We start from the raw sequence: 14,074 nt of genomic DNA on the forward strand, positions 1-14,074 counted from the left end.
AAAAAAAAAAAAAAAATCACAGGTTCCAATAAAATATTAAGCAGCACAACTGTTTCCGACATTGATCATTATAATAAATCAGCATATTAGAATGATTTCTGAAGGATCATGTGACAATGAAGACTGGAGTAATGGCTGATGAAAATTCAGCTTTGCATCACAGGAATAAATTATATTTTAAAGGATATCAGTGTAGAAACCATTATTTTATACTGTAATAACATTTGCAATTTCATATTTTTGATACATATGTAACCCTACTAAGGTTTAGTTTATTAGTCTTTATCTTGTGGCATTTCAGGTGTATGTGTTTAAGAACTTCTTTCAAACAAAGTCTTGTGCTCATCTGAGTCACAAGGGAAGGATGAATTTTTACTGAGAGACGGTTTTAGGAAAGCACATGATTCTTCGTATCTTAGGAGGAAATTGTCTTTCATAATAGATGTTTTCCTGTAATTCTTATATTGCTGTTGAAATGTGTTTTCCCCACAGATCCACAGCCAGTTTTCTTAACTTGAGACAACCTTACTGTGTTTATATTTCATCATCAGCTTCAGAGAAAGTACCTTGAATACAGTCAATCAGCAGATCTGAGGGAACCAAATGCTGAAGTGAGCATGACCGCAAATTTACCAGAAAGCGGGAATTTTCGAATCACTTGAAAGTGATTGTGCAACTCAAGTCAGCCCAAAACAATGATCATCTGACCCATCAAAACATCCTTTCAGATGACGCTGGTGGCGAATATCACACACACAGACTCAAGGGCTAGTCATGTGATCAGTCTCATGCAGCCGCTGGTGGGTATTTGCATGGGTTTGGTCACAGCAGGACATCTACAAATCACACAGCAACCAATTAAACCTCAGTCCTCATAACATTAAAGATTCGTCATTAGATTCATGAGACAAAAAATGAGTTTCAAAGCACAAACAATTATTGGACTCATGTGCCTGCTTGCAGACATACATGTCGTTTAGATGTCATTTTAGAATCACATTCCGACAAACTTTGTAATACAAAAATGCTCAGAACAACCCTCTTAAACCTGTTATTTTGTGGTTGCTCTTCAAATAAAAACAGGAAACAATCAGACAAAAGGTAGTTTTCAGACAGGCACCTGCAAAGAAAACAACCTTGCTGTAAGTCCCAGGAACACACAGAGACATGAATATATCCACAGGATATGACTATGACAACATGTCTGCTTTATTACAAAACAACAAACAACAACAAGGATGCAAGAACTTCCTCTGCAGGCTGTGAAGCTACAAGGAGAGGAGGTAAATTTCCTCTCTATAATTAAAGTAAAATCCCAAAGATGAGCAGATGAGCAATGAAATACCCTGTCATACGATCAGGCATTTCCTTTAAATAACATACTAAATTGTTTACCACTGATATTGTGCTTTTACATTTTTACTCCACATTCATTTTTCTTTCATTTTCCTTGAGTCTTTCCATCTCCGGAAATTCTGTTATGCCAGTGGGACAATCTCCCATCATTAACCTACATCAGTGTTGACAGTCGTCACGTTCTCTGGCCGTCTGGACAGAAGTTAGCAGTAGCGGTTAGCTGTTCTCGAGGGACGTTCATGTCACCGCACCCCCTTTATCATCCAGATTTAATCAGCACAGACACTGTGATAGATCCACAGCCTGTTTAGGCCTCAGCTTCACCCCTCTCTTAATTATCCACCCTTACTGCTGGCAGCATATGCTGTTTAAATGTATGTGGTTTTACCAAACAGGAAGACTTGTGTATATATGCTCTTAATTTTTTTAAACCTGGATAACTTCAGGAAACCGTGAGAAAAATGGAAAAACCGTGAGAGTCACAATGAAATCAAAATTGACTTATTTGCATTGGAATTTTGCAGTATTTCATTATTATTTTTTAAACATTTTAAAATCAAGATCAAAATAATGAGGGCAAGTCAATCTATCACTCACAGGAGATTGCAGCAATAGCAAACAACGATCCAATGAGCCAATTCCCGAGAACAAAATTAAAAGAGAAGTTCACTTCCAGAACAAAAATGTACAGATAATTTCCTCACCCCCTTGTCATCTAAGATGTTTAAGTCTTTCTTTCTTCAGTCGATAAGAAATAATATTTTTGAGGAAAACATTTCAGGAATGTTCTCCATATAGTGGACTTCAATGGTGCCCCCATGTTTGAATTTCCAAAATGCAGTTTAAATGCAGCCTCACAGGGCTCTAAATGATCCCAGCCGAGGAAGAAGGGTCTTATCTAGCAAAAACAAAATTGACAATTTGTATAATTTTTAACCTCAAACGCACATCTTGTCTATTCTCTGTGATACACATGCGAACTCCGTGTAATCTGGGTCAATACAGTAAGGGTAAGTCGAAAAACTCCCATCTCGTTTCTTCATTTTCAAATTCAAAATCGTCCTACATTGCTGCAGAAGCATCGACCCAGTGTTTACAAAGTGAACATGCAAAAAAGATCAAACGCCCTTTACAAAAACAAAACAATGGGTAAAACAATGATGTAGAAGAAAACAAGATGGGAGTTTTTCGATCTACCCTAACTGTATTGACCCGGATTACACAGAGTTCGAATTAAAATGCGGGAACGAGTCTTGTAAATTATCGTTCCATGTGTGTACAGAACAGCAGTCACTCTTGCATTTGTAACCATAACAACATTTTGGAGTCTTGTGGGAGTGAATAAGAATTTAACCATTTGGTATCTGCGATTTTTTTGGCTAAAGACTCTTTCTGTTCGTCAATTTTAACTAAACCACCGCTGATTGACTTGCTGTGTTTTGTTTATGCTCGGGAGACTGCTTTAGTACAGTGCTGTCTTTCAGTGTTGCCATTTCCTCATATTTACAAGCGCTTTTGCGCACATTGTTTGGTCTTAGCTCGTAAGGCTAGGCACTTAATGGAGTAAATAAAGTTGTCTGTTGCGGATATGAGATATATGATCTTTTTTGGTGTCATAAAACACAAAACATTTGGGTGTTTTAGTGTTTTTTGTGCTTGTTCTTGTTTGTTGTTATTTTTTTTCTATGAAGATCTGGCAACACTGATACTTTACCGCAGGGCTCGTGAGTGCAACTACTCTGTGTCAAAATGCGCTAAGATTAAGACTTCTTTCACTGTTATTTTCTTGCATCTCACATACAGACGAAGACACATTTCTGATGCGCGTTTAAATTCATTGGCCATGTACACACTGCAGCTAAATTCGGTTGTCAGTTCACCTTTTACTCCTTAATTGCGTTCTGTACACACATAATTTACTAAAATAAGGGAGTGACAACCGCATTCAACAACCACATTAACTCCCAAAAAATACAGGTAGTGTCAACCGCATTTACAGAAAATCTACATAGTTTGTATAGAACTGAACTGAACAATTTCTTGCTAATGAAGTATTTTTAAACACACATCAGAAATGTGTCTTTGTCTGTATGTAAGACGCAAGAAAATAACAGTGAAGTCTTAACTTTAGCACATTTTGACACGGAGTAGTTGCGCTCACAAGCCCTGCGGTAAAGTGTCAGTGTTGCCAGATCTTCAGAGAAAAACAACAAACACGGACAAGCACAAAAAACACTAAAACACCCAAATGCTTTATGTTTTATAATGCCAAAAAAATATAATATATCTTATATCTGCAACAGTGCCTAGCTTTATGAGCCAAGACCAAAAAAACATGCTAAAAGCGCTTGTAAATATGAGGATATGGCAACACTGCAAGACAGCGCTCTCTAAAGCAGCCTCCCAAGCATAAACAAAACACACGTATATCAGAGGTAGTTTAGTTAAAATCGACATTTAAATGCGGTCTGAAGAAAATAGACGTGAACATCTTGGATGACATGGGGCAAGTAAATTATCAGGAAATTTTAATTCAAGAGTGAACTAATCTTTTAATACAAAATCTAATCTTTTTTTTTTTTACATGGGGTTTAGGTTTAAGAATGGATGGCTGAACAAAAGAAAAAAAAATAACAGCAAAGCAAATATAGATGTAGATCAGTCAGCATTGAAGTATTACAATAAAACCAAGTTATTTTTTAATGTCCTAAATCCATACACAAGAAAACAAAAACCAAACATCATAGCAAATTAAGCCTCTTTTGTGTAAACAAACAAAAAAATACTCAGTGCTATTCAAATAAGAGAAACCATAATAATATACATAAAAATAATAGAATTAATTTACTGTAACACCACACATCCGAGAGGAAGAACCCAGAGTAAATGCAGAAATAATCATAGCAGCTGACTTTGGAAAAATGTTGGTTCATCAACCGCATGTAACTCTGCATGTGCAAACACCATGCAACACAACAATAGCGAGAGGAAACATCCTTTAATGATTTCCTCTAAAATGACTAAATGACATTCATGCCTCTATAATTTGCATCTCCAAAAATAATCAGCCACAAAACAGAGATTTGCCCCAGCAACACACACACACTACTGCAGGGGTTGCCAAAACAAGGATGAACTCAGCAAGAGTAGCAACCAGGATAAGCAAATGGAGGCCAGTGTATCTAATACACACTGACAGTAAAGCCAAAGGGGGAAACACTCATAAAGTCAATGAAAAATGATGATGTGAGGAGATAATGGAGGCTGTAGGCTTACACAGAATCTGCACAAGTAGAAAATCATGCCACTGCATGTCATTTTATGCATATTTATTTGTCTACGTATAAACTATAATACATATGCACTGATGCTCACATTCGAGTGAACTTTTGATCTGTCAATGCTGGTCTCTGAAAATAGCAAAACCCATACAATAAGAGATTTGCTAGAGTAAACATACACTACAACATGGGCTGTTTCAACAAAACAGAGTACTGCTGAGTATATATGAACTCAGCGAGAGCAGACGTTTACTCAGAGCAAACAAATATGAAGAGAAGGCTGACGGCTCAAACCCACGCTAATAGCAAAATCAAAGAGAAAAGGTTACAATGCATTGATTGCATGCATTAATAAACTGGAGGAGTCACTCAGGAGTTTATTTAACAGTACGGCCTTGCATAGGTATAACTGCAGCTCTCGACAAACTGCGTTCATTGGCAGTTTGTTACTGCACCGCCTCTGCTCCCATGAGAGATGACACCATAACTTCAGTCTCTGGTGATCAGCAATACAAATTAATGCACAAGCATACAGAGCCTGAAACCTGCAGCCGCATGGTGGATGCTCAGAGCCAAAATGGCTGCCTCTGTTTCACCTATGTTGTTTAACATAAGGTTGGGCATCATAAACCAAGCAAGCTGATCCAAAATAAATAGTGTAGACCAAACCTAAAGCAGTTTAAGATCAGCCGTGTCCCTCATAACATTATAAGCAAACCTCACCAACCCCATAAGCAAATAAAGACATGCTCTTGTATCCTCTTACCGCTTCACAGGCGCATGTGCGTTAGAGGAGAGCTCAGTCTTTTCTTGTTTGACGTTTGTTGAGATGTTCCCACTGCTAAGGTTATGCAAAATACTCAACAGCACAGAGACAGTCAGAGAGAAGCCATGCTGAAGAACCACACCCACGAAGGAACCTGCCAGCAGGTGCATCTAATTACAACATCCTGTCTACAAATGCTCAACAATCTTTTGACAAATGGAACGTCTGATGCTTCCATGGGATTTGAACTTTGGATAAGGACACCTTAGCTAACAAACTTAAATTAAGTATAGTGCTTTGTTATGTCTTACTGTTTACCTTACATTTTAAAGGAACAGTCGACGCAAACGAAATGTCATGTTCTCACCCTCATGTCATTCAAACTCCATATGCTGTTATATTTTTCAGTGAAGTATTGGAGAATCTTTGGAAGATTCTGGAAGAAATGTTACTAACCTTAAAAAATAAAATAAAATAAAATAAAATGTTAATATTAGATAAAAAAATAAATAAATAAAGTACTAAATAAAGTTTAAGTAGTAAAATTACTGAAACTAAAACTGCAAAAGCTCAAATTAAATATTTTTAAAACAAAAAGTAATAAAAATGATAAAGGCATATAACCAAATTGCTGAAACTTAAAAATGAAAATATTAATATATATAATAAATATAAATATATAAAATAAAACTAAACATAATAGTATATAAATAATACAAAAATAACATTGCTGTTATTATGGATCACGGCTAGAGCTGTAAAATAATTCAGTAATTAAGAATAAGAGTCAATAATTAATAACTTATAATAAATAATTCATATAATAAATATAATAATAATTTAATAATAAATAATAAATGCATTTAATTGCTTAATTTTAATTTACTAAGTGAAATATGACCCTTGACCCAATATTTGATACAACTATTTGAAAATCTTAAATCTGAGGGTGCAAAAAAAACAACAACTAAATATTGAGAAAATTGTCTTTAAAGTTGTCCAAATGAAGTTCTTAGCAATGCATATAACGTTTTGATATATGCACAGTAAGAAAAATTTACAAAATATCTACATGGAACATGATCTTTACTTAACGATTTTGGCATAAAAGAAAAATCTATACAGTGTATTGTTGGCTATTGCTACAAATATACATGTGCGAATTATGACTGGTTTTGTGGTCCAGGGTCACAAATGTTGGCTGCTTGATCCATGCAGGGATTTAAAATACATTCAGCTTGTCACAGCAAAGTATCACACAATCAGATACTATTTAAATTGCAGATGTGTTATCACACTGAAAACATCCCAAGATACATCACTGCTAACAACATCATGCATCACAGTACAACAACGTGCCACACAAACACTTCCCATCGTCTCAGCACATGACACAAGAGGAACTTACAGTTCAGCCCTTCACAGCAAACAGTGAACTTGTAGAAACTTTCCATTTCCTCTAAAGGGATCTTCACCAGGCTCTTGCAGTTCTCCGGGGACCAGAGGTGCGCCCCAGTCTCCTCTGTCAGTATCATTTTGCCTCATTCGATTGGTCTCAGTCTGCCCTGCTGTTCATACCTTTCTCAGTCATTCTCACTTTTACTGTCACATCCTGTCTGTGCTCACATTGCAAATATTCACTCCCTGAATGATCACAGTCTGTCTCTCTCTCTGTCGCTGTATCTTTCTCTGTCAGGTGTGAGCGCTGCAGTCAGGAAGGTGACGCTGCTTTTCAGTCACGCCCATGTCAGATGCAGGTAACGCCCCACAACAAAGCCGCTCTGCACAGACATGCACTCACTACACATCTGTATCTTATCTCACCTGTGATTTCAGACAGTATCACGTGCATTTGCATTATCATTTTCAAATAAATGCAGAAGGAAGAATAATTTATGCTATTTAACAAACGTAATGGAATTCTTCATTATGCTATGTATTATTTTGAAAAAAGAAAAGGAATGAAAATTTGGGACAATTTACAAAGTTTCTGTAGCTTAGTTTGTTTATGGATTTGAGTTCCAAGGAACAGACTGGTAAAATGTACACTCAAAATGGACAAAAAAGTCAACTAATATTTAAAAGTATTAACTAAAAAGAACGTTTCGCAATAATAAAATTAATATGTGATAGTTAATTTGAAATTATTTGCACTACTTTGAGACTTTATTATAGGGGTATTTTTCATATTAGAAATATATAAGAAACACTAAGACTCACAGTATAATATGATTCAAATATTGTCAAATAATTAAGATATTATAGACGTCTCATTTTTGACTTTTCTTATGTAGTTAAATTCATATTTATTGCATTATTTTAGTGTCATTTGTTTTTGTGCACCTTCTATATATTACCATTAACTTCAGCTTCTGCAACAATTTGCTTTTTGCTTTAAGGAGGTTGTCCGTATGTTATAAAGGTAAAAAACAGATTTTAGCAATTTTGTATATAAACATTATTTCAGTTAATGAAATCTTGAAATTAAATGCACAGTAAAAACATATCTGTAAAGCTTAAAACATTGCAACTATATTTTTACGGTAAAATACTGGCAACCACGGCTGCTGTTTTATTGTAAATTTCACAGTTTTTTACATATTATTTACGATTTTTGTATATGGAGTTATGCATTCAATTTCAGCTTGTCAGAAATACTTCTCATAGTCTCAGAGCTCAGTTCAAGGTCTCAAAGGTTATCCAAGCACATTTACCTGCTTGCAGGGTCTGCGTGTACCTGGTTTGTGTCCTCCAATGTTTACGAATAAAACAGAACACCGTTTCCATTTCTGATTATCAGGACTTACTTCTTACAGCAAACACAAAGACAGGTGTAAATGGATCTAGGACCGCTTCACTCTAACCGCTGTCTATTATACTTTGACCTCACACAAACCGATCAAACGTGCAGGTGTAGTTAACCATTACCAGACACCACTACAACACACAGCAGGCTAGAGAACTCCACGTGGCCATGATTTATTTAAAAAAGGAGAGCAAAATATATTGAATCTAATATATATATATATATATATATATATATATATACACATCTCAAACTCAAAATATAAGTATGAGCAACACGGTTATCACACGTAAAAACACCCATTTTACTTCAAATATAATAAATGTTAACTAAAATCAAATGTAAAAGGGTATTTTATTTTATTTACATTTAATTTAACTTGTACTACAATAATATGTAAACTTAATTATATTGATCAATTTATAACAAAAACAAATACACCCGAAAAAATTATAGTGAAAAAAGGAAATACAAAAAAAGCAAATGTAAAATATTAATAAAAACTACACTACCAGTCAAAAGTTTTTGAACAGTAAGATTTTTTATATTTTTTTAAGTCTCTTCTGCTCACCAAGCCTGCATTTATTTGATCCAAAGTACAGCAAAAACAGTAACATTTTGAAATATTGTTTACTATTTAAAATAACTGTTTGCGATTTGAATATATTTTAAAATGTAATTTATTCTTGTGATAAAAGCTGAATTTTTAGCATCATTACTCCAGTCTGCACTGTCACATGATCCTTCAAAAATCATTCTAATATGCTGATTTGCTGTTCAAAAAACATTTATTATTATTATTATTATTATTATTATTGTTATTAATATTAAAACAGTTGAGTACATTTCTCAGGATTCTTTGATGAATAGAAAGATCCAAAAATCAGCATTTATCTGAAATAAAAAGTTTTGTGACATTATACACTATACTATTCAACAGAGTCAGTATAACTGTTTTGGGGAAGAAATTATAGAAATTAATACTTTTATTTAGCAAGGATGCTTTAAATTGATCAAAAATGATGATAAAGACATTTATAATGTTACAAAAGATTTCTATTTCAGATAAATGCTGTTGTTCTGAACTTTCTATTCATCAAAGAACCCTTAAAAAAATTCTACTCATCTGTTTTCAACATAATAATAATAATAATAAATGATAAATAAATAATTTTTAAGAAGCAAATCAGAATATTAGAATGATTTCTGTGACTGGAATAATGATGCTAAAAATTCAGCTTTGAAATCACAGGAATAAATTACATTTTAAAATACATTCAAACAGAAAACAGTTATTTTAAATAGTACTTAAAATTGTACTGTTTTTGTTGTACTTTGGATCAAATAAATGCAGGCTTAGTGAGCAGAAGAGACTTCTCTAAAAAACATTTAAAATCTTACTGTTCACAAACGTTTGACTGGTAGTGTATAATAGTATCACTGATAAGCGATAATAACAGTAATGCTTGCCTTAAAAAACGCTACACACAGGCAGTCAAGGAACAATTTGGCTAGAAGCTGCGTACAAACCTCATATTCTAATAATAAAAGACTTTGAAGACTTGCTAAAGCCGGGCTGAGATCAGTCTAAAAAGATAGTCTGCATATGACAGATAATGAAGTCCAAAATAGCTTGTCTGCACAGCGCAGATACAGAACAAAAGAGTGCGACAACATCACAAGGATGCTGGGAGTCTTTTCATATTAAACACACAGAAAGTCAAACATCAAAGAGCAAATACACACACAAACACACTCCGACTTAAGCGGCATCCTGTTATAAGCGAGAAGCAGACACAGAGCGGCTTAAGATCAGAGATTTACTCACATTTCAGGACGTCTGACATCTGCTCTCCAGTACAGATACCGCCACAAGTTGTCCTTGTTTTTCAGTGCGTCTATTCCCTAGTCTGTCCACCGTGTACTATGCAAAGCAAACCACTTGTTCAGTTTGTTATGGGTGTGTGTGTGGTTATTTTTTTGATAAGTTGAGATGATATACTATTTGCTCATGTCTATCCGTCTCTCATGCCATGTGTGTTCCCTAAATATACCAGTCCAGCTCTGATGCATTGGTTTACTGTGAAAACAAAACTTTTAGCACAAAGTGTCGGAGCGAGAGAGAGAGAGAGAGGATGTGTGTCAATGCGATCTGGGCAATGGGCCATCCACATGCATCTAAATGATGTGAGAGAAATCCCATGAGGAAACCACCTCTCAACTTCAGACACACACACACAAACAAACGCACAAACATTTGCTTAAACTGGCCCTGAAACAATTTGGGCACTCAAAACGTAAGAATTTAAATTCAACAGATAACGTTTTGGGGACACAGAATGTTGAAGGAATAGTTCACCCATTCTATTCTTTATTTAAGGCTTGTTCACAAGAACGATAACTATTTTAGCGTCCACACCAATGTTTATTATAAGCCCAAGCTGTAGTCCTGACTGCCACTTTAAATGCTTAAGCTCTTTAAAGTCAGATGGACTTTGATTGACTATTAACGTTTTTATTGTTTATTAGCTGGAAAAAAGTATAAATCCAATTCTAATTTCACAGAATTATAACCACAATATTTGGCTGAGCTACAACTATTTGAAAATCTGGAATCTGAGGGTGCCAAAAAATCTAAATATTGAGAAAATCGCCTTTAGAGTTGTGCAAAGAAAGTTCTTAGCAATGTATAATACTTATCAAAAATTAAGTTTTGACATATTTACGGTAGGAAATTTACGAAATATCTTCATGGAACATTATCTTAATATCCTAATGATTCTTGGCATAAAAAAAATACATTTTGACCTATACCATTATTTTTGGCTATTGCAACAAATATACCTGTGCTACTTAAGACTGGTTTTGTGCTCCAGAGTCACATATTTTAAAGAATGTGTGGATTTTTCTTTTCCATGCCATTACAATGAATGGAGACAGAAGTTTTCAGGCTTCAAAAAAGGCACCATAAAAGTATAATTAAAGACCATTTAACTTATGTGCTATTTGAGTTTGGTCGCACTTTATTTTAAAGTGTTCTCACTATTAACAAACTATTAACTATGACTTTTGCCTCAATAAACTCCTAATTTGCTGCTTATTAATAGTAAGGTTGTGGTTAATTTTACATAGGGCATGTAAAATATGATCATGCAGAATATGTGCTTTTTAAGTACTAGTAAACAGCCAATATGTTTATAATAGACATGCTAATAACCAGCTAGTTAAAATCCAGAACTGGTCCCTATACTAAAGTTATCCCCCTTCTTTCAGGTTTTTGTTTGTACTTTGTTTGTACAACTTTGTACTTTTGCATCCTCTCTGAAGTGAAAGTTTCAGTTCTTGTTCATTGAATCTACATCAAACAGATCAACTGGTAATTCTTTGAAATGTTGCAGTTCCTCAGAATAAAGAAAGTCATATAAGTTTGGGATAACATGAGGTTGAGCAAATGATGGCAGAAGTTTTGTTTTTGGTTGAACTATTCCTTTAACCTCCCATGTACGTCACAAAGTGTCCTAAAACTGAAAGACTCACAATCTAACAAAGGCAGTCAGCAATTTCCATCCTGTTTCCTCAGCAAAACCATCTGAAAGCTACTACACCACACATACACAAACTGATATTCTGGTCTCTCACCGTTCCAGTCCCTCCAGGAACTCTTGCGGCTGAAGGTTGTGAAAGGAGAGAAGGGGACCCCCTGTAAAACCGTAGCTGAAAGGTTGTAGAGCAGCTGGGTCAGTCGGGATAGGATCCGCTGTGGGGCATCCTGGCCCTCCCGAAGAAACTCGTGCAGAGACATTTAAACTGGTTTGTTCCTAAACCAGTCTTGACTGGCCTCCAGCCCAAAACCAATTCAGATCGATCCACATTCGGTCCAGACCGATGCTTAAACAGTCCTGACTGCACCAGGGCAATCTGAACTAAGCAAGATCCTCTGTTCCAAGAGAACACTGGGAAGACTACAGCAGCCCAGTCCTGGTCTCAGAGGGCTTCCTCTGTCAGATGGGACCCGCAGAGAGAGGCTGCATGCAGACGCATCTCGGACCTCCTGTTTGTAAGGAAAGAACCCCGGCATTCATGCATGCTGTCGCAATAAACACACACCGATTCTTGCAGAGGAGAGAAGAAGAGTGCAAGAGAGGGGAGGGAGCGTTTTAGCACAAATCCCCTTCTGCTCTGCTAATTACACACACACACACACACACACAATCATAGACTAATCTCCAGCATTCTTGTGCGCCACTTAGGGGCCAAACTGACTAACTTTCTCTAAACGGAAACAAGAGCTCTCTACATTAATTTAATTTTTTTTTTTTTTTTTAGGAATAATTCAACAAAGCATTATTCAATATCCTCTTGAGCAAAACACATGAACATATACAAAAACATTCTTAAATATCAAAAATTAACAAACATACTAAAACAGATAAACATACTAAATAATTTAGGATGAAAATATAAAAATGCATGAAGGCCTCAAGTTAGGGAATAAAGAAACTGAAATAGAAGTCAATGAAAAGTCTTTACCATAACAGAAAAACCAATGCATATACATGCGTTCAAAGAGGCGTCAGATGCAGAGAGATGAAGAGCAGGTTAAGCCATCTTAAGGGTTAGTATAGACCACCTGCACACCTCTTACAGTCACCTACATTCACCCAAATAAATCAGAGCACAGACTGCAGGGATACACACACTAAATAATGCATGGGACTACAACTAGCATGCTTCTTTATGTGGGTTTGTATAAATCATATATGCAATTAGATGACCATATATAAAATACACCCTTTCATCAACTATTTTATCATGCACTTTTAAAAAAATATGACCATGAATATGCATGTGGATGGCTCCACATAGACTTAATTGTCCTGGTTAATGCTCTAGCAAATAAAATGCATCATTTTGTAAGGTCAAGCAGTGCTTATATTTAGCTTATATTATAGCTTATATAAAAATCTAGTTTACATATGCAGTTAACACAAACAAACAGTTCTTAACTACCATACATGACAGGTCACAGTTATTTGCTATCCGAATGAAGTTCTGTCTCTCTGTCTTTCTCACACACAGTCTCTCTGTTTCTCTTTTTGCTCTGAATCTCTCCCTGTTTCACCCTTGGCACTGTCGTCTTCAGAGAACACGAATAAAAGAGGAGAGAAGAGAGAGAAACTGCCTGCCAAGGTTTGGGCAAAGGCCTTCCCAGCATGTAATTTAGCCCTCTAGTTCTCATCCTATTACCACGGTGGAAGTAACTCTACAGAAGAAAACAGCCTCCTCTTGAAAGACCGCAGAACCCGTTGCCGCAGCAACGCACAGACTCTGTACAGTATTTAAAGCCGTATTATAATCTAATCTATGCTAAATAGTGGCAAATGTGTATAAGACTATCATAAAACACATTACAAATGTGATATTTGCATTAGTATTGTATTACACTCTAAACACTACTGGATATCTTGAGCTGTGACGTTAACGTTTGTTGGAGCTTTGTCACTAGTAAAACATCTACAGTACTATAAATCAAACAACTAGATAGAGAAAGTTTAACAACATACTTGACAAAGCCAGTTTTAAACGCTTGAAGGTTTTAGTGTCAGATAGACAGAAAGTAAATAAGATGAAAAAGGGAAAACAAATATAATCTCAGACATACCATATTAGACCATTTTAAACCCCATATGACTTCATTAGACACTCAAGAAACCATATCAGCCAGTCTCCAATAAACCTTTTCAGACGTAATTACGCATAAAATTACTAAGAAACTGCATTAGATGTTACATTAAATGTTTTAACATGCTGTTAGCATGTTTCTAGCATGTTTTAACATTTTATGCTAGCACATTGCTAGCATAT

At 35.4% G+C, this 14,074-nt stretch overlaps 1 protein-coding gene across 11 annotated transcripts in view; it reads right to left on the reverse strand.

Annotated features, from left to right (window-relative positions):
• mcf2la (mcf.2 cell line derived transforming sequence-like a) overlaps nucleotides 1-12,328 on the reverse strand; it is a 68,531-nt gene extending 56,203 nt beyond the window's left edge. For 4 of the 11 annotated variants that reach the window (XM_051110576.1, XM_051110551.1, XM_051110534.1 and 1 more), the window contains exon 1: nucleotides 11,849-12,327. In XM_051110576.1, coding sequence (XP_050966533.1) covers nucleotides 11,849-12,011 — 163 coding nt within the window. In that variant the 5' untranslated portion in view covers nucleotides 12,012-12,327. Of the gene's footprint in view, nucleotides 1-5,403; nucleotides 5,562-8,117; nucleotides 8,260-10,037; nucleotides 10,341-11,848 lie in introns of those variants that run through there. The other 7 variants (XM_051110627.1, XM_051110620.1, XM_051110603.1 and 4 more) reach the window with 5 other exon arrangements.
• Between the last annotated feature and the right edge of the window lie 1,746 nt (nucleotides 12,329-14,074).

The sequence above is a fragment of the Labeo rohita genome, chromosome 1 (genome assembly GCF_022985175.1).
Source record: "Labeo rohita strain BAU-BD-2019 chromosome 1, IGBB_LRoh.1.0, whole genome shotgun sequence".
Taxonomy (NCBI): Eukaryota; Metazoa; Chordata; class Actinopteri; order Cypriniformes; family Cyprinidae; genus Labeo; species Labeo rohita.